This window comes from Panulirus ornatus, chromosome 7, assembly GCF_036320965.1.
Source record: "Panulirus ornatus isolate Po-2019 chromosome 7, ASM3632096v1, whole genome shotgun sequence".
Lineage (NCBI taxonomy): Eukaryota > Metazoa > Arthropoda > Malacostraca > Decapoda > Palinuridae > Panulirus > Panulirus ornatus.
Genome location: NC_092230.1, coordinates 47326725 through 47346877, shown reverse-complemented (window position 1 = coordinate 47346877; position 20153 = coordinate 47326725). Strand labels below are relative to the sequence as shown.

General features: G+C 41.4%; 1 protein-coding gene across 9 annotated transcripts in view; it reads left to right on the top strand.

Annotated features, from left to right (window-relative positions):
- anchor (integral membrane protein GPR155 homolog anchor) overlaps nt 1-20153 on the top strand; it is a 131614-nt gene that overhangs the window by 91626 nt on the left and 19835 nt on the right. For 8 of the 9 annotated variants that reach the window (XM_071663725.1, XM_071663726.1, XM_071663730.1 and 5 more), the window contains 7 exons: nt 2064-2256; nt 2683-2822; nt 4688-4837; nt 7130-7232; nt 12016-12229; nt 15154-15314; nt 15610-15769. In XM_071663725.1, coding sequence (XP_071519826.1) covers nt 2064-2256; nt 2683-2822; nt 4688-4837; nt 7130-7232; nt 12016-12229; nt 15154-15314; nt 15610-15754 — 1106 coding nt within the window. In that variant the 3' untranslated portion in view covers nt 15755-15769. Of the gene's footprint in view, nt 1-2063; nt 2257-2682; nt 2823-4687; nt 4838-7129; nt 7233-12015; nt 12230-15153; nt 15315-15609; nt 15770-20153 lie in introns of those variants that run through there. The other variant, XM_071663733.1, reaches the window with a different exon arrangement.

The window sequence follows — 20153 nt, the reverse complement described above, 5'->3', positions numbered from 1 at the left end:
GTGAAAAAATTCTTATTTTTTTTTTTCATACATATTCACCATTTCCCGCATTAGCGAGGTAGCATTAAGAACAGAGGACTGAGCTTCAGCAAGAGAAGCCTCACTTAGCCCCCTTCTCTGTTCCTTCTTTTGGAAAAGTAAAAATTGGAGGGGGAGGAATTCCAGCCCTCCCACTCCCTCCCCTTTTAGTCACCTTTTACAATATGCAGGAAATACATGGGAAATATTTTTTCTCCCCTATCCCCCTATTATTTTTATTATTATTTTTTTCATACATAATCGCCATTTCCCGTGTTAGCGAGGTAATGTTAAGAACAGAGGACTTAGCCTTAGAGGGAATGTCCTCGCTTGGCCCCCTTCTCTGTCCCTTCTTTTCGAAAATTAAGAAATGAGAGAGGAGGATTTCCAGCCCCCTGCTCCATCCCCTTTTAGTTGCCTTCTACAGCACACAGGGAATACATGGGAAGTTCCTTTCTTCCCTATCCCTAGGGATAAATTAATATCATTATTATGATTATTGTTATGATTTTTTTTTTTTTTTTTTTTCTCGCTGTCTCCCGCATTTGCGAGGTAGCGCAAGGAAACAGACGAAAGAAATGGCCCAACCCACCCCCATACACATGTATATACATACGTCCACACACGCAAATATACATACCTACACAGCTTTCCATGGTTTACCCCAGACGCTTCACATGCCTTGATTCAGTCCACTGACAGCACGTCAACCCCGGTATACCACATCGCTCCAATTCACTCTATTCCTTGCCCTCCTTTCACCCTCCTGCATGTTCAGGCCCCGATCACACAAAATCTTTTTCACTCCATCTTTCCACCTCCAATTTGGTCTCCCTCTTCTCCTCGTTCCCTCCACCTCCGACACATATATTCTCTTGGTCAATCTTTCCTCACTCATTCTCTCCATGTGCCCAAACCATTTCAAAACACCCTCTTCTGCTCTCTCAACCACGCTCTTTTTATTTCCACACATCTCTCTTACCCTTACGTTACTTACTCGATCAAACCACCTCACACCACACATTGTCCTCAAACATCTCATTTCCAGCACATCCATCCTCCTGCGCACAACTCTATCCATAGCCCACGCCTCGCAACCATACAACATTGTTGGAACCACTATTCCTTCAAACATACCCATTTTTGCTTTCCGAGATAATGTTCTCGACTTCCACACATTCTTCAAGGCTCCCAGAATTTTCGCCCCCTCCCCCACCCTATGATCCACTTCCGCTTCCATGGTCCCATCCGCTGCCAGATCCACTCCCATATATCTAAAACACTTCACTTCCTCCAGTTTTTCTCCATTCAAACTCACCTCCCAATTGACTTGACCCTCAACCCTACCGTACCTAATAACCTTGCTCTTATTCACATTTACTCTTAACTTTCTTCTTTCACACACTTTACCAAACTCAGTCACCAGCTTCTGCAGTTTCTCACATGAATCAGCCACCAGCGCTGTATCATCAGCGAACAGCAACTGACTCACTTCCCAAGCTCTCTCATCCCCAACAGACTTCATACTTGCCCCTCTTTCCAAAACTCTTGCATTCACCTCCCTAACAACCCCATCCATAAACAAATTAAACAACCATGGAGACATCACACACCCCTGCCGCAAACCTACAATCGCTGAGAACCAATCACTTTCCTCTCTTCCTACACGTACACATGCCTTACATCCTCGATAAAAACTTTTCACTGCTTCTAACAACTTGCCTCCCACACCATATATTCTTAATACCTTCCACAGAGTATCTCTATCAACTCTATCATATGCCTTCTCCAGATCCATAAATGCTACATACAAATCCATTTGCTTTTCTAAGTATTTCTCACATACATTCTTCAAAGCAAACACCTGATCCACACATCCTCTACCACTTCTGAAACCACACTGCTCTTCCCCAATCTGATGCTCTGTACATGCCTTCACCCTCTCAATCAATACCCTCCCATATAATTTACCAGGAATACTCAACAAACTTATACCTCTGTAATTTATGATTATTATGATTATTATTATTATTTTTTTTTTTCAGGAGCTCTCTTATGGTCTGTATTGGACTGCAACCACACCTGGAAATTATACCTACAGTTTGTTCTTTTCTCTTGGGGAGTGTTCTCTGCACGTTTGTGGACATCCATCTTGGCAATCACCCTCTTCCTTTTGCGTTGGCAGTCCCTGTGTTTTGTTTTGCGTCTGCGGCCCTTCTTTGCCATTATTGGTTGGGGGTGAGTTTTAACATTCTAAAGTATAACCTAGATTTTCTTTTAATTCCTGACTTTTATTTTTTTTTTTTTGTGTGTGTGTGTGTGTGTATGAGTGTTATATTTGCAAAACATACCCTAGTCATAGGCCATTTTAGGTGAAGGAAATGAAGTGAAAGAACATAGAAATTAATGAGGGCCACTATTGATTTATGTCATTTGTAGTACTTTTATAGGTAAAAACAACTTTAATTCATGCTTTTATTGAATGGCTTAATAAGCAATGCTGGAATGATATGTATGGAATGCATTGTATGCAAAACTGAAGCGACTTGAAATCCCTGCTGTATGTCTGAGAATGGTCACAGGAAGATCATTGTTACTTTTGTGCAGCATATGTGCATGAAACTTTATGAATTGTTAACCACAATGGTATCCTCTTTACTACAGATTACCAGCTGTCATGGTAACTGTGCTGATTCTAATGGTACAGCAGGAAACAGATGTAGCAGACAAGCATGATCCCAATTTCCAGTATGGATCAGCGCAGGCCATTGTTGCTTTGCTGCTGCTTTGGTTCAGCCTGTTCAGTAAGTAAATCTCTATGTTTAGAAATAGTATACTGCATATCATTTTAGAGAGCTAAACATAAGCATATAGTGGTACAAAGGTAATAACAATCAGAAATTTTCCATTAACCCAAAAGTAGCAGAAATAATTTTCAGTTGGATTTCCTCGGAGTGTTAATTCTGTTGTGAAATATGAAAATGGTACTTAGACCTCTTTTTGTAACTTTTTGATCAAGGCAAAACTACAAAACTTCCATATCTGACATTACCTTTCGGCTTGAGACATTCCAGCGTGCTGGTTTTTTGCATACCCTGTGATGTGCCACTGACTGCCAAAGATTGTGATGGCATTGTTTTAAATTTCCAGCTTGAGTATGACAGGGTATGGCTGTAGGGTCTCATCTCTAAGCTCCCCTCCTTTAGCTTCCCTCTCTCACTTTGCTCCATCGTATCTAGCTTCCTTTCTGGCTGATTAGTCTCTGTGGTTGTTGAAGGATTAACCTCTTTCCCATTTTCCATCAGCACTGGTGTCCCTCAAGGTTCTGTCTTGTCTTCTACATTTTTTCTCCTTTTACCAAAGATTTTCTTTCTTCCAAAAGTAGCCAAATGCACTCAGACTCATCTTTGCATTCCTCCACATCCTTCAATTCTGTTCCTGTTCTTAATCGATCAGAATCTCATCTTGACACAACTTCCTCAGTAAACTCATGCTTGGACAAGATTTCTCAGTGGTTAGATGAAATCTAGTTAAATTTAATGCCTCCAAGACCCAGTTCCTTCCCATCTCTCTATTCAAAATTCCTCTCAACTTTCCTTTCTTCTTTGGTTCTGTAATTCATTGTCAACTCAAATGAGCATACTGTAACATCCACTCTTTCTTGGAAACCCCACTTTATGGAAATAGCTATGTTTGCCTCTAAGAAAGTGAGAGTTGAAATTTCATTTCTTCTGAACAATTACTCCATTCATACAAAGGATTGATCCATACTTGTATGGAGTACTGCTTTTGCATCTTGGGTGGTTTAGCTCTGCATCTTTACTTGACAGAATTGAGTCGAAAGCAGTCTGACTCTTAAACTCTCCCAAGCTAACTTCCAAACTTAACCTGCTTACCCTACTCTGCAGTGTTGGTTAACTTTTCCACTTCTGTAGGTATGACTCTAGTTTTTGCTTACAAGAGCTGGCTGCTTGTGTGCCTCCATCACTAGCTATATCACACACTACACAGCAAGCTGATGGATCATGTAATTACTTTGGGGCCATTGGCATATTTTAAAAGATGGGTTTATCACTTCTTCCCAAATTTGCAGATACTTTCCCTTGTCTCCTTTTTCCCTTTCATTAACCTCTCTATATTTCAATTAAGGCCTGTCCTTGATTTGGAATTTTGTCCATAACTGGAGCCTGGAACATAAAAAAGAATATTCATATTTTGAATTAATTTCTTCTTCCTTGGTGAGATAGTGTTAGAAACAGACAAACATTGGCTCCACTTGAACTCAGCCACTCCCATGGAGTCATGAAGAAAGTACCCTAAATGATTTTTGTTTATGAATATGACCTGCTGTCTTCCTTATGTTCCTTTCCTTCCCATCCTCAGGTTCAGTACTTCCAGATTTTATTAATGCTTTTCATAACTTTTCTAAGTACTGTTACATATGAAATGTGATCCCCAAGGCTGAATTTTACATGATAGATATTCTTACTGTTCGGTTCGATGCCATTATGATGCCAAACTCATATTTCCTTAATGTACTTGACACAGTTAGACAAACCAAGTGCTTCATACCTTTCTTGATCATCATGTTGTATGCATCTTAATTCTTTCAGTAATTTGTATATTGTACATAATAGCATATGAATCGTAATTTTTTTTTTTCCCCTAGCAACTATGGTGTGTCTGATTCTCCATCAGCGACATGAGCGACGCTATGCTCAGTATGAGTCTTTACTTAACTTAGATGATTCAGATGACCAAAGGTCTTGCTCTCCAAGAGGATCTCCACGTACATCTACGGTGGATGCTCCTCGGATAAGTAAGTTTATTCAGAATTAATAACTGTGAAAAGGATACTTGTCATGATTTATTGCACCTTTGTACTAAGTGGCTTATTCTTGCATAACTTGACTGCTTATTGTATTCACCCTTACTATCCATTATGGACTTAGTATTCCTAATACTTGCAGAAACTCCTTTTATGCCACTAATTTCACTTCCTTCTTTCCTGAATTGTCTTATACACATCCATAGCATTCAGGTGTTTGCTTTGAAGAAAGTATGTGAGAAATACTTAGAAAAGCAAATGGATTTGTATGTAGCATTTATGGATCTGGAGAAGGCATATGATAGAGTTGATAGAGATGCTCTGTGGAAGGTATTAAGAATATATGGTGTGGGAGGCAAGTTGTTAGAAGCAGTGAAAAGTTTTTATCGAGGATGTAAGGCATGTGTACGTGTAGGAAGAGAGGAAAGTGATTGGTTCTCAGTGATTGTAGGTTTGCGGCAGGGGTGCGTGATGTCTCCATGGTTGTTTAATTTGTTTATGGATGGGGTTGCTAGGGAGGTAAATGCAAGAGTTTTGGAAAGAGGGGCAAGTATGAAGTCTGTTGGGGATGAGAGAGCTTGGGAAGTGAGTCAGTTGTTGTTTGCTGATGATACAGCGCTGGTGGCTGATTCATGTGAGAAACTGCAGAAGCTGGTGACTGAGTTTGGTAAAGTGTGTGAAAGAAGAAAGTTAAGAGTAAATGTGAATAAGAGCAAGGTTATTAGGTACAGTAGGGTTGAGGGTCAAGTCAATTGGGAGGTAAGTCTGAATGGAGAAAAACTGGAGGAAGTGAAGTGTTTTAGATATCTGGGAGTGGGACTGGCAGCGGATGGAACCATGGAAGCGGAAGTGGATCATAGGGTGGGGGAGGGGGCGAAAATCCTGGGTGCCTTGAAGAATGTGTGGAAGTCGAGAACATTATCTTGGAAAGCAAAAATGGGTATGTTTGAAGGAATAGTGGTTCCAACAATGTTGTATGGTTGCGAGGCGTGGGCTATGGATTGAGTTGTGCGCAGGAGGATGGATGTGCTGGAAATGAGATGTTTGAGGACAATGTGTGGTGTGAGGTGGTTTGATCGAGTAAGTAACGTAAGGGTAAGAGAGATGTGTGGAAATAAAAAGAGCGTGGTTGAGAGAGCAGAAGAGAGTGTTTTGAAATGGTTTGGGCACATGGAGAGAATGAGTGAGGAAAGATTGACCAGGAGGATATATGTGTCGGAGGTGGAGGGAACGAGGAGAAGTGGGAGACCAGATTGGAGGTGGAAAGATGGAGTGAAAAAGATTTTGTGTGATCGGGGCCTGAACATGCAGGAGGGTGAAAGGAGGGCAAGGAATAGAGTGAATTGGATCGATGTGGTATACCGGGGTTGACGTGCTGTCAGTGGATTGAATCAGGGCATGTGAAGCGTCTGGGGTAAACCATGGAAAGCTGTGTAGGTATGTATATTTGCGTGTGTGGACGTATGTATATACATGTGTATGGGGGTGGATTGGGCCATTTCTTTCATCTGTTTCCTTGCGCTGCCTCACTAACGCAGGAGACAGCAACAAAGTATAATGAATATATAAGCATAAATACTGAAAATAACTCTGATAAAACATAGGAAGGCCTACCCAGGATGTTAGAATGGTTATTCATTGTACTGTAGGAGAAATAAGAAACATTCATGGAATAACTACTGATGCATTCTTGAAAACGACTTTAATATAGTTGCACTCAGCCCCAGATGAACTCAGAATAAATAGTTATGTAATGCAGGTGGCAGCTAAGAAGAATACCATGGAATATACTGAAAATAAATCTGATAAAACATAGGAAGGCCTAACCAGGATGTTAGAATGGCTATTCAGTGTACTGTGGGAGAAATAAGAAACATTCATGGAATAACTACTGATGCATTCTTGAAAAAGACTTTAGTAGTTTGCACTCAGCCCCAGATGAACCCAGAATAAATAGTTATATAATGCAAGTGGCAGCTGAGAAGAATGATTTTATATGTCAAGCAAGACATGTGGTGAGTGCTTTGCTTATGGCAAAATCTCGTAGATACTCTTTCTCCCCCAATAATAGATATGATAAAGATGATAGGTCTCAAATTAATTTTTCTATTTTAAGAAAAAACATTATCTAAGGAGATCTATTTTTCATCTTTAGGAAAGGTACTATGCATTGTATTTATATTATATTCACTTGAGATATACCACTCTGTTTTCTTGTGTTGTATTCTAAATAGTTTCACAAACCAAATTATGATTCACTAATTCCTTTTCAATTTTTTGTAGACATCAATGGCACTGTAAGTAGCTCCAGTTCTCTTGATTTAGAGGACAGGGCAAGAGATCCAGAGGCTGGTATAGATGACAGTGGGTCCTCTGATAATGACAGGTATGTAGAGAGGTAATAGGTGGAATAGATACTTGAAAATGCTTTTGGTGAAGGATTTTTGTTTAGTTTTGTTTTTTGTTTAGTATAATGATTAGGATTGCATTCTATGAAAGAGGCTTGGTGTTACCCAGGACCTTTATAATGGCTCTTTCTGCTTAAGGCTGCAATATTTCCAGTAACAGGGAATCTCAACACTTTTGAAGTGAGAAATTCATTGATGAAACTATACTTCTAGCGATACAGTCTAAGTGTGACTTTTCACTCACAATGTAACCAGAGTCCGTGAACATCCCTTACTGAAAGTTTTATATTCTTTCTTTCTTTCTTTCTATCATACTTAATTGCCATTTTCCATGTTAGAGCCAGGAAGAGCTGTCATGTGTAATGCACTGAAACCTTAGCTCCCTGTCCTCAGCCAGGCCATACAGACCTTTCTATGCTTTACTGTGGCTGCTTCACATCCCCTAGTTTACCCCATTAACAGCACATTGACCACTGTATACTACATCTTTCCAATTCTTTTTGCCATATACATGCCTATCACCCTCCTGCATATTCAAGCCCTGATCACACAAAATCTTTACTCATCCTTCTATCAACAATTTAGTTTCTTCCTTCTTGTTTCCTCCACTTTTGACACATATATCCTTTTTGTCAACCTTTCCTCTCACATTCCCTCCATTTCTCCAAAACATTTCAGCACATGCTCTTTGGCTTTCTCAGCCACATTCTCTCTATTAAGCACACTTTTCTTTTACCCTTTTATTACTCCCTCAATCATACTACCTCACATCAACTATTATCCTCAAATATTGCATTTCCAGCACCACTCTCCTCCACTCATCTGCATCTAGAACCCATGCCTTGCATCCATTTAGCATTGTTGAGATTATCATATCTTCAACTATACCCATTTTTGCCCACCCAGATACTGACCTTGCTTTCCACACATTCCTCAGTGCTCCTAGGACCTTCACCTCCTCACCCACCCTGCAACTCGCTTCTGCTATCATCCATTTGCTGCAATGAACACTTTCAGTTATCTAAAACACTTCATTTTGTTTAGCTTACTCCATTCAGTCTCTCACCTCCAACTAACCTGTCTCTCAACCTTGCTAATACCAGTAACCTTGCTTTTATTCACAATTATTCTCAACTTCCTTTCACACTCTCTTCCAAACTCAGTCACCTACTTTTGCAGTTTTGCACTTGAATCTGCAACCATTGCTGTGTCATCAACAGACAACAACTGAGTCACGTCACAGGCCACCTCATCCCATACGGATGCATACTCGACCCTCTCTCCAAGACTTGCATTTACGTTTCTCACTACCCAGTTCATAAACAAATTAAACAGCCATGGTGACATAACACACCCTTACCACAGACCAACGTTCGCTCGGAACCACTCACTCTCCTCTCTTCCAACTAGTACACAGGCTTTACACCCCCTGATAAAAACTTTTCACTGCTGCTGGCAGTTTGCTTCCATGCCATGTATTCTTAAGACCTTCCACAGGACACATCTTTCAACCCTTTCATGCATTTTTTCCAGATCCATAAGTGCTGCATACATTTTTTTTTTTGTAAGTATTCTTTTTCCAGATCGTAAATGCTGCATACAAATCCCATTGTTTGTGCAAGTATTTCGTACGCATGTTCTTTAAAGCATATGTTTGATTCACGAATCCTCTACCACTCCTGAAACCACATTGTTGCGGCCCAGTCTGATGCCTTCACCCTCTCAGTCACCACTCCCTCACACAATTTACTAGATACACACAATAAATATATCTCTCTAGTTTGAACACTATACAAGTTTGGCACTATACAGGCAGTTTGCCAATCCTTAGGCACTTTACCATGATCCATACATGCACTGAAAATCCTAACTAGGCTATTAACTGCGAAAGCTTCCTCTCCCCAGCCACCTTTCCATCACATTCATCTTACATAGATTTTTACCACCTCCTCTCTTCACTAAACTACTCTCCGTGACTCACTTTGCATACCACCCTGGCCCAAACAACCTCCATCTGCCACCCCAGTCATCAACCTTATTCAAGTTCCCATTTGTTCTGTTTTCACATACCATTAACTTCCTTCCACAACATCTTCATATTCTCCATAAAGATAACTGATACTTGCTCAACCCAAGTCATGTTTGCCCTCGTTTTTCAACCCCTGCATTTCTCTTGACCCCTAGCCACTTTCTCTTATACCTCTCCCAATCATTTGCAGTCCTTCCCTGTAAATATGGCCCATTTACCTTTTTTTTTTCATTTCACTTGCAACCTTACTTCATCATCCCACCGCTTGCTACCCTTTCCAATCTACCCACCTTTCACATGTCACATGCATATCTTGTACATGTCAGCACTGCTTCCTTAAATACCTCCCATTCCTCACCCACTCCCTTAGCTTCATTTATTCTCATCTTTTGCTGTTGTACACTCTATCTTTCCTGGTATTTCTTCAAATACTAACTCTCATCACTCTCTTCTCTAAACAATATTTTCTTTTTTCTGAATATCTCTACAAATCTTTGCCATTGCTTCCACAAGGTGATGATCAGACAACCCACCAGCCACACCTTTCAGCACATTCACTTTCAGAAGTCCCTTTTTTACATGAATATCAGTTAGTATGTAATCCAGTAATGCCTGCTGACCATCTTTTGTACTCTTGTATGAATACATGTGTATGTCCCTCTTTTTAAACCAAGTATTTCCCAGTCACCAGTCCTCTTTTTTTACAAGCACAGATATATACATGTATACACATATACATATTCATATTTGCTTGCCTTCAGCAATTCCCAGTGCCACCCTGCCCCACAGGAAACAGCATCGCTACCTCCTGTGTTAGCACCAGGAAAACAGAAGTGGCCACATTCGTTCACACTCAGTCTCTAGCTGTCAAGTTTAATGCACTGAAACCACAGTTTCCTTTCCACATTCAGGCCTCTCAGACCTTTCCATGGTTTACCCCAGATGCCTCACATGCCCTGGTTCAGTCCATTGACAGCACATCGGCCACAATTACCACATTGTTCCAGTTCATTTTATTCCTTGCATGCTCAGGCCCTGATCGCTCAAAATCTTTTTCACCCCATCCTTCCACCTTCAATTTGGTCTCCTGCTTCTCCTTGTTCCCTCCACTTCTGACACATATATCCTCGTAGTCAACCTTTTCTCACTCATTTTTTCCATATGTCCAAACCATTTCAACACACCGTCTTATGCTTTCTCAACCACACTCTTTTTACTACCACACATCTCTCTTACCCATTCATTACTTACTCAGTCATACCACCTTACACTACATGTTGTCCTCAGACATTTCATTTCCATCACATCCACCCTCCTCTATCTAAAATACTTCTTCCTCCAATTTTTCTCCATTCAAACTCACATCCCAACTGACTTGTCCCTCAACCCTGCTGAACCCAATAACCTTGCTCTTTTTCACATTTACTCTCAACTTTCTCCTTTCACACTCTTTTCCAAATTCAGTCACCAACTTCTGCAGTTTCTCACTCGAATCTGCCACCAGTGCTGTATCATTGGTGAACAACAGCAACGAACTCACTCCCCAGGCCTTCACATCCACAACAAACTGCATACTTGCTCCTATCTCCAAAACTCTTGCAGTTACCACCCTAACCACCCCATCCATAAACAAACTAAACAACCATGGAGACATCACACCCCCTCCCCCCTTATGTGTGCGAGGTAGCTGTCATATATAATGCACCGAAACCACATCTCCCTTTCCACATCCAGGCCCCACAAAACTTTCCATGGTTTACCCCAGACACTTCACATGCCCTGGTTCAATCCATTGACAGCACGTCGACTCCGGTATACCACAATGTTCCAATTCACTCTATTTCTTGCACGCCTTTCACCCTCCTCTAGCTCAGGCCCCGATTGCTCAAAATCTTTTTCACTCCATCTTTTCACCTCCAATTTGGTCTCCCACTTCTCCTTGTTCCCTCCACATCTGACACATATATCCTCTTTGTCAGTCTTTCCTCATTCATTCTCTCCATGTGACCAAACCATTCAAATCACCCTCTTCTGCTCTCTCAACCACACACTTTTTATTACCACACATCTCTCTTACCCTTTCATTACTTACTTGATCAAACCATCTCACACCACATATTGACCTCAAACATCTCATTTCCATCACATCCACCCTCCTCTGCACACCTCTGTCTATAGCCCACGCCTCGCAACCATATATCATTGTTGGAACCACCATTCCTTCAAACATACCCATTTTTGCTTTCCAAGATAATGTTCTCGACTTCCACACATTCTTCAAGGCTCCCAGAACTTTCGCCCCCTCCCCAACCCTATGATTCACTTACACTTCCATGGTTCCATCCGCTGCCAAATCCACTCCCAGATATCTAAAACACTTCACTTCCTCCAGTTTTTCTTCATTCAAACTTACCATCCAATTGACTTGTCCGTCAGCCCTACTGTACCTAATAACCTTGCTCTTATTCACATTTACTCTCAGCTTTCTTCTTTCACACACTTTACCAAACTCAGTCACCATCTTCTGCAGTTTTTCACCCGAATCAGCCACCAGCCCTGTATCATCAGCGAACAACAACTGACTCACTTCCCAAGCTCTCTCATCCACAACAGACTGCATGCTTGCCCCTCTTTCCAAAACTCTTGCATTCCCCTCCCTTTTCTCCATACCACCATTTATTCTCAGTTGTGATGTGGATGTAATTTTTGTTTTCTTTCTTACCCTCTGACAGCTTATTTAGTCCGCACGATGAACTCAGCACGGGTAATCGATACCGTCCTGATTTACGCCAAAGGGATGAGTGTTCTGACATGATCCAGCGATATGTATCAACCTCTCAACTCACAGAGCCAGAAGAGACCACCATTGTACGAGACCGGGATGACGAGTTCCAGATGATGAGACATGTTGTATTACTTCTCTTCTTATGTGGATCCATGATTGTGGTTAGTCATCACGTGTCTTCACATTTACGTGGCTGCTTATAGTCCCTGCATAATTGGGTATCTTGTTTTTTGCATGAAATCTGGTTAACTATTCTCTGGATTAACCATTTGAGTTAGCCATTTGAGTGGAAAACTTTGTACAAGTGTCCTATATTAGTGTTTCAGAGGTTTGCGGTGAAAATATTGCTGTGTCCCGTTTTTTCATGAGTTCATGTAAATGCTTCATATGTTAGCAAGCGCTTATTGGAGTTTACCATGCACTAAGACATGGTGGGGCTTGAGTCTGTTTTCACTTGAGTGGGGATAATTGTTGTGCTTGATTTCATGTGTGTCACCTTATTAACTGGATTAGATATGTATAGTGTATTTCCCTTTTGTTGAAAAATGTGATGTGATGCATCTGGTGCTCCTACCAAGAAAAAGCTGGAGCTAGTTTACATAACCCTGGAAAACAAGATAGAAATGCTCTATTAAAATGTTCAGCATGCATTGTAGAGAATTCATAGTCACATATAAAAAGCCATACATATGGCACATGAAAATGGTCAAAACCTTGATAGCAGCACCAAATTCTTTCCCAATATCATTTAGGTCATGCAAGGATTCATATAGCTGCTTCTGATATGCAGAGCAGGACACAGTAAACCAGCCACAACCACCAACCAAAGTTGATGATGACCCCTCAGCCTCCTAGTAGTTTTGCTTGTATTTGGGTAGCACTCAATCTATCATGTGTAGGTGAACCTCAAACCTACCTTCTTAGCTCCACACCAGTACATTCAAGCCCCTCAAAACACAATGAACACTTGAGTGTCTGAACACCAAGCAGTCAGATGATGTAATATTTTATTGTTTTGTATGTAATATGATAATTTTTTTGCAGTAAACTAATTAAGTGCATGTAGATAAGTAGATCTGTAAGAAAAATACAGATTTTGGGCAAAGGTTAGGGTTCATTTTGACCAATACCAAATGAAATTCACCTTTTCCTTGCAAAATTAAAGTCAGAAGTTAACAGTCTTGTAAGATAAGTCATTTACGAGTGTTTCCTCATTACCTTTACAAGGAAGACCTATACTGGACATGTCACAAGCATGTATCCAGTGCAGGATTAGATCATATAGGTTTGTGTTTCATGGCTTACCCGGACAGTTTCTTTAAATTTTCTCTGGTCCAGTATTAGTTGGCATAGTTGTGGGTACCCATTTTGTCATAGAAGTCCATGACTTGTGTATTTTTTATTAAACAAGATTGTTTGATACATTTATTTTGGTAATTCATAGTATTTCCCTGTAGCATTCTGTGGTTATGTTATTCATGCCACTCCTTATTAGCTTGATGTCATATATTTATATCACATGTATGAATACCACATCATAGGTTCTATTCTTATCATTACATTACAAGCTGTAAATATTTTTTTTTTTTTTTATTATACTTTGTCACTGTCTCCCGCGTTTGCGAGGTAGCGCAAGGAAACAGACGAAAGAAATGGCCCAACCCCCCCCCATACACATGTATATACATACGTCCACACGCGCAAATATACACACCTACACAGCTTTCCATGGTTTACCCCAGACGCTTCACATGCCTTGATTCAATCCACTGACAGCACGTCAACCCCGGTATACCACATCGCTCCAATTCACTCTATTCCTTGCCCTCCTTTCACCCTCCTGCATGTTCAGGCCCCGATCACACAAAATCTTTTTCACTCCATCTTTCCACCTCCAATTTGGTCTCCCTCTTCTCCTCTTTCCCTCCACCTCCGACACATATATCCTCTTGGTCAATCTTTCCTCACTCATTCTCTCCATGTGCCCAAACCACTTCAAAACACCCTCTTCTGCTCTCTCAACCACGCTCTTTTTATTTCCACACATCTCTCTTACCCTTACGTTACTCACTCGATCAAACCACCTCACACCACACATTGTCCTCAAACATCTCATTTCCAGCACATCCATCCTCCTGTGCACTACTCTATCCATAGCCCACGCCTCGCAACCATACAACATTGTTGGAACCACTATTCCTTCAAACATACCCATTTTTGCTTTCCGAGATAATGTTCTCGACTTCCACACATTCTTCAAGGCCCCCAGAATTTTCGCCCCCTCCCCCACCCTATGATCCACTTCCGCTTCCATGGTTCCATCCGCTGCCAGATCCACTCCCAGATATCTAAAACACTTCACTTCCTCCAGTTTTTCTCCATTCAAACTCACCTCCCAATTGACTTGACCCTCAACCCTACTGTACCTAATAACCTTGCTCTTATTCACATTTACTCTTAACTTTCTTCTTCCACACACTTTACCAAACTCAGTCACCAGCTTCTGCAGTTTCTCACATGAATCAGCCACCAACGCTGTATCATCAGCGAACAACAACTGACTCACTTCCCAAGCTCTCTCATCCCCAACAGACTTCATACTTGCCCCTCTTTCCAAAACTCTTGCATTTACCTCCCTAACAACCCCATCCATAAACAAATTAAACAACCATGGAGACATCACACACCCCTGCCGCAAACCTACATTCACTGAGAACCAATCACTTTCCTCTCTTCCTACACGTACACATGCCTTACATCCTCGATAAAAACTTTTCACTGCTTCTAACAACTTTCCTCCCACACCATATCTTCTTAATACCTTCCACAGAGCATCTCTATCAACTCTATCATATGCCTTCTCCAGATCCATAAATGCTACATACAAATCCATTTGCTTTTCTAAGTATTTCTCACATACATTCTTCAAAGCAAACACCTGATCCACACATCCTCTACCACTTCTGAAACCACACTGCTCTTCCCCAATCTGATGCTCTGTACATGCCTTCACCCTCTCAATCAATACCCTCCCATATAATTTACCAGGAATACTCAACAAACTTATACCTCTTATACCTTTCAGGGATTTGCATTGTGCATGTGGACTCTGGTGACAGAGGAAGTAAATGGTGTGTATGTAGAGCTGGTGTTTTTGGACATTGTTCTTAACTTTGGCCAAGGGTTTTTCACTGCTGCTATCTTTGGGCTGGACACTAAGCTCATCATAATGCCACTCCTCAAATGGTGAGTACAGAAAGGGAATGATTTTAATGATATTGGTAAAATAATTTTCTAGTTGATTCATACCAAATCTGATAGTTAGATCCTGCAAGCCATCTGTGAGAGTCATGTAATCACAGTTGTACATTGTTTTACATTTTGCTGCTTTCTTTCATGGCATTTAAGGTAGTTTCTTCATTATCCTAGAGATTAGATAGGAAGACTTTTCAGATGGGTGCTTACAATAGCACAAAGCAGAAAAGCCTTTTATTTGATTATGATTAAAAAAAAAAAAAATGTATGCTTTGGTTTCTTGAAGGTGGCGAAAAATGTGTCATGGTGCAATGGTTATCAAGTTGCCTCCTTGGGATGAACTTGATCCCCTGACTCGGCAGACATGTGAGCAGTTCACCACCTACCACATGGACAAGTGTATAAAGGACATAGTCAGAGATAGAAGGTGAGCCACAAAATGCTGTGTTTTTCCCCAAGTTTGTAATATTATGTTATGCTATAATGTTCTCCCCTGTATAGTAACTTTTGGGATGTGTATGTTTCTTGATAGATTTTCTTTCAATAATTGTTTATGTGGAATCATGTTGTTCTGTCTATGTATCTATCTATATCTCTGATGCCCATTCCCTTCAGGAACTCCTTCCAAGGGGTGGCCAAGGCAAAAGAGTCTCCGTAATTGGTAACCCCACTGCTGCTTCTTAGCCTTTTTAGTGCATCACCCTCAACAAGCCACTGGCAGAGGGCAACTTGAGTGCAGTATTTCCATAGGCTCCTACCTAATGCCCCTACTGTATACTCCTACCTAATGTTTCAGCCTGCTACTTCTACCTAATGCCCACACCTAAATGTTCCTACCCACTATCTGTTTATCTTTTTATTTTACTTAATCGCTGTTTCCTGCATCAGCTAGGCAGCTCCAGGAAACAGATGAAGAATGGCCCATCCACTCAGGTGGATGGTATTGCAGTGGAATTTATTAAAAAAGGGGGTGACTGTATTGTTGATTGGTTGGTAAGGTTATTTAATGTATGTATGATTCATGGTGAGGTGCCTGAGGATTGGCGGAATGCTTGCATAGTGCCATTGTACAAAGGCAAAGGGGATAAGAGTGAGTGCTCAAATTACAGAGGTGTAAGTTTGTTGAGTATTCCTGGTAATTTATATGGGAGGGTATAGATTGAGAGGGTGAGGGCATGTACAGAGCATCAGATTGGGGGAGAGCAGTCTGGTTTCAGAAGTGGTAGAGGATGTGTGGATTAGGTGTTTGCTTTGAAGAATGTATGTGAGAAATACTTAGAAAAGCAAATGGATTTGTATGTAGCATTTATGGATCTGGAGAAGGCATGTGATAGAGTTGATAGAGATGCTCTGTGGAAGGTATTAAGAATATATGGTGTGGGAGGCAAGTTGTTAGAAGCAGTGAAAAGTTTTTATTGAGGATGTAAGGCATGTGTACATGTAGGAAGAGAGGAAAGTGATTGGTTCTCAGTGAATGTAGGTTTGCGGCAGGGGTGTGTGGTGTCTCCATAGGTTGTTTAATTCGTTTATGGATGGGGTTGTTAGGGAGGTGAATGCAAGAGTTTTGGAGAGAGGGGCAAGTATGCAGTCCGTTATGGATGAGAGAGCTTGGGAAATGAGTCAGTTGTTGTTCGCTGATGATACAGCGCTGGTGGCTGATTCATGTGAGAAACTGCAGAAGCTGGTGACTGAGTTTGGTAAAGTGTGTGAAAGAAGAAAGTTAAGAGTAAATGTGAATAAGAGCAAGGTTATTAGGTACAGTAAGGTTGAGGGTCAAGTCAATTGGGAGGTAAGTTTGAATGGAGAAAAACTGGAGGAAGTAAAGTGTTTTAGATATCTGGGAGTGGATCTGGCAGCGGATGGAACCATGGAAGCGGAAGTGAATCATAGGGTGGGGGAGGGGGTGAAAAATCTGGGAGCGTTGAAGAATGTTTGGAAGTCAAGAACATTATCTCGGAAAGCAAAAATGGGTATGTTTGAAGGAATAGTGGTTCCAACAATGTTATACGTATGTAAGTAGGAGAAATGGCCAGAGAGCGTTATTGGATTACGTGTTAATTGACAGGCGCGTGAAAGAGAGACTTTTGGATGTTAATGTGCTGAGAGGTGCAACTGGAGGGATGTCTGATCATTATCTTGTGGAGGCTAAGGTGAAGATTTGTATGGGTTTTCAGAAAAGAAGAGTGAATGTTGGGGTGAAGAGGGTAGTGAGAGTAAGTGAGCTTGGGAAGGAGACTTGTGTGAGGAAATACCAGGAGAGACTGAGTACAGAATGGAAAAAGGTGAGAACAATGGAAGTAAGGGGAGTGGGGGATGAATGGGATGTATTTAGGGAATCAGTGATGGATTGCACAAAAGATGCTTGTGGCATGAGAAGAGTGGGAGGTGGGTTGATTAGAAAGGGTAGTGAGTGGTGGGATGAAGAAGTAAGATTATTAGTGAAAGAGAAGAGAGAGGCATTTGGATGATTTTTGCATGGAAATAGTGGCAAATGACTGGGAGATGTATAAAAGAAAGAGGCAGGAGGTCAAGAGAAAGGTGGAAGAGGTGAAAAAGAGGGCAAATGAGAGTTGGGGTGAGAGAGTATCATTAAATTTTAGGGAGAATAAAAAGATGTTCTGGAAGGAGGTTAAATATAGTGCGTAAGACAAGGGAGCAAATGGGAACTTCAGTGAAGGGCGCAAATGGGGAGGTGATAACAAGTAGTGGTGTTGTGAGAAGGAGATGGAGTGAGTATTTTGAAGGTTTGTTGAATGTGTTTGATGATAGAGTGGCAGATATAGGGTGTTTTGGTCGAGGTGGTGTGCAAAGTGAGAGGGTTAGGGAAAATGATTTGGTAAACAGAGAAGAGGTAGTAAAAGCTTTGCGGAAGATGAAAGCCGGCAAGGCAGCAGGTTTGGATGGTATTGCAGTGGAATTTATTAAAAAAGGGGGTGACTGTATTATTGACTGGTTGGTAAGGTTATTTAATGTATGTATGACTCATGGTGAGGTGCCTGAGGATTGGCAGAATGCATGCATAGTGCCATTGTACAAAGGCAAAGGGGATAAGAGTGAGTGCTTAAATTACAGAGGTATAAGTTTGTTGAGTATTCCTGGTAAATTATATGGGAGGGTATTGATTGAGAGGGTGAAGGCATGTACAGAGCATCAGATTGGGGAAGAGCAGTGTGGTTTCAGAAGTGGTAGAGGATGTGTGGATCAGGTGTTTGCTTTGAAGAATGTATGTGAGAAATACTTAGAAAAGCAAATGGATTTGTATGTAGCATTTATGGATCTGGAGAAGGCATGTGATAGAGTTGATAGAGATGCTCTGTGGAAGGTATTAAGAATATATGGTGTGGGAGGCAAGTTGTTAGAAGCAGTGAAAAGTTTTTATCGAGGATGTAAGGTATGTGTACGTGTAGGAAGAGAGGAAAGTGATTGGTTCTCAGTGAATGTACGTTTGCGGCAGGGGTGTGTGATGTCTCCATGGTTGTTTAATTTGTTTATGGATGGGGTTGTTAGGGAGGGTGAATGCAAGAGTTTTTGGAAAGAGGGGCAAGTATGAAGTCTGTTGGGGATGAGAGAGCTTGGGAAGTGAGTCAGTTGTTTGTTCGCTGATGATACAGCGCTGGTGGCTGATTCATGTGAGAAACTGCAGAAGCTGGTGACTGAGTTTGGTAAAGTGTGTGAAAGAAGAAAGTTAAGAGTAAATGTGAATAAGAGCAAGGTTAATTATTAGGTACAGTAGGGTTGAGGGTCAAGTCAATTGGGAGGTAAGTTTGAATGGAGAAAAACTGGAGGAAGTAAAGTGTTTTAGATATCTGGGAGTAGATCTGGCAGCGGATGGAACCATGGAAGCAGAATTGGATCATAGGGTGGGGGAGGGGGCGAAAATCCTGGGAGCCTTGAAGAATGTGTGGAAGTCGAGAACATTATCTCGGAAAGCAAAAATGGGTATGTTTGAAGGAATAGTGGTTCCAACAATGTTGTATGGTTGCAAGGCGTGGGCTATGGATAGAGTTGTGCGCAGGAGGATGGATGTGCTGGAAATGAGATGTTTGAGGACAATGTGTGGTGTGAGGTGGTTTGATCAAGTAAGTAACGTAAGGGTAAGAGAGATGTGTGGAAATAAAAAGAGTGTGGTTGAGAGAGCAGAAGAGGGTGTTTTTGAAATGGTTTGGGCACATGGAGAGAATGAGTGAGGAAAGATTGACCAAGAGGATATATGTGTCAGAGGTGGAGGGAACGAGGAGAAGTGGGAGACCAAATTGGAGGTGGAAAGATGGAGTGAAAAAGATTTTGTGTGATCGGGGCCTGAACATGCAGGAGGGTGAAAGGAGGGCAAGGAATAGAGTAAATTGGATCGATGTGGTATACCGGGGTTGACGTGCTGTCAGTGGATTGAATCAGGGCATGTGAAGCGTCTGGGGTAAACCATGGAAAGCTGTGTAGGTATGTATATTTGCGTGTGTGGACGTGTATGTATATACATGTGTATGGGGGTGGGTTGGGCCATTTCTTTCGTCTGTTTCCTTGCGCTACCTCGCAAATGCGGGAGACAGCGACAAAGCAAAAAATATATATATATATATATATACATATTTTTTTTTTTCTTTCATACTATTCGCCATTTCCCGCAACAGCGAGGTAGCGTTAAGAACAGAGGACTTGCCCTTTGAGGGAATACCCTCACCTGGCCCCCTTCTCTGTTCCGTCTTTTGGAAAAAAAAAAAAAAAAAAACACGAGAGGGGAGGATTTCCAGCCCCCAGCTCCCTTCCCTTTTAGTCGCCTTCTACGACACGCAGGGAATACGTGGGAAGTATTCTTTCTCCCCTATCCCAGGG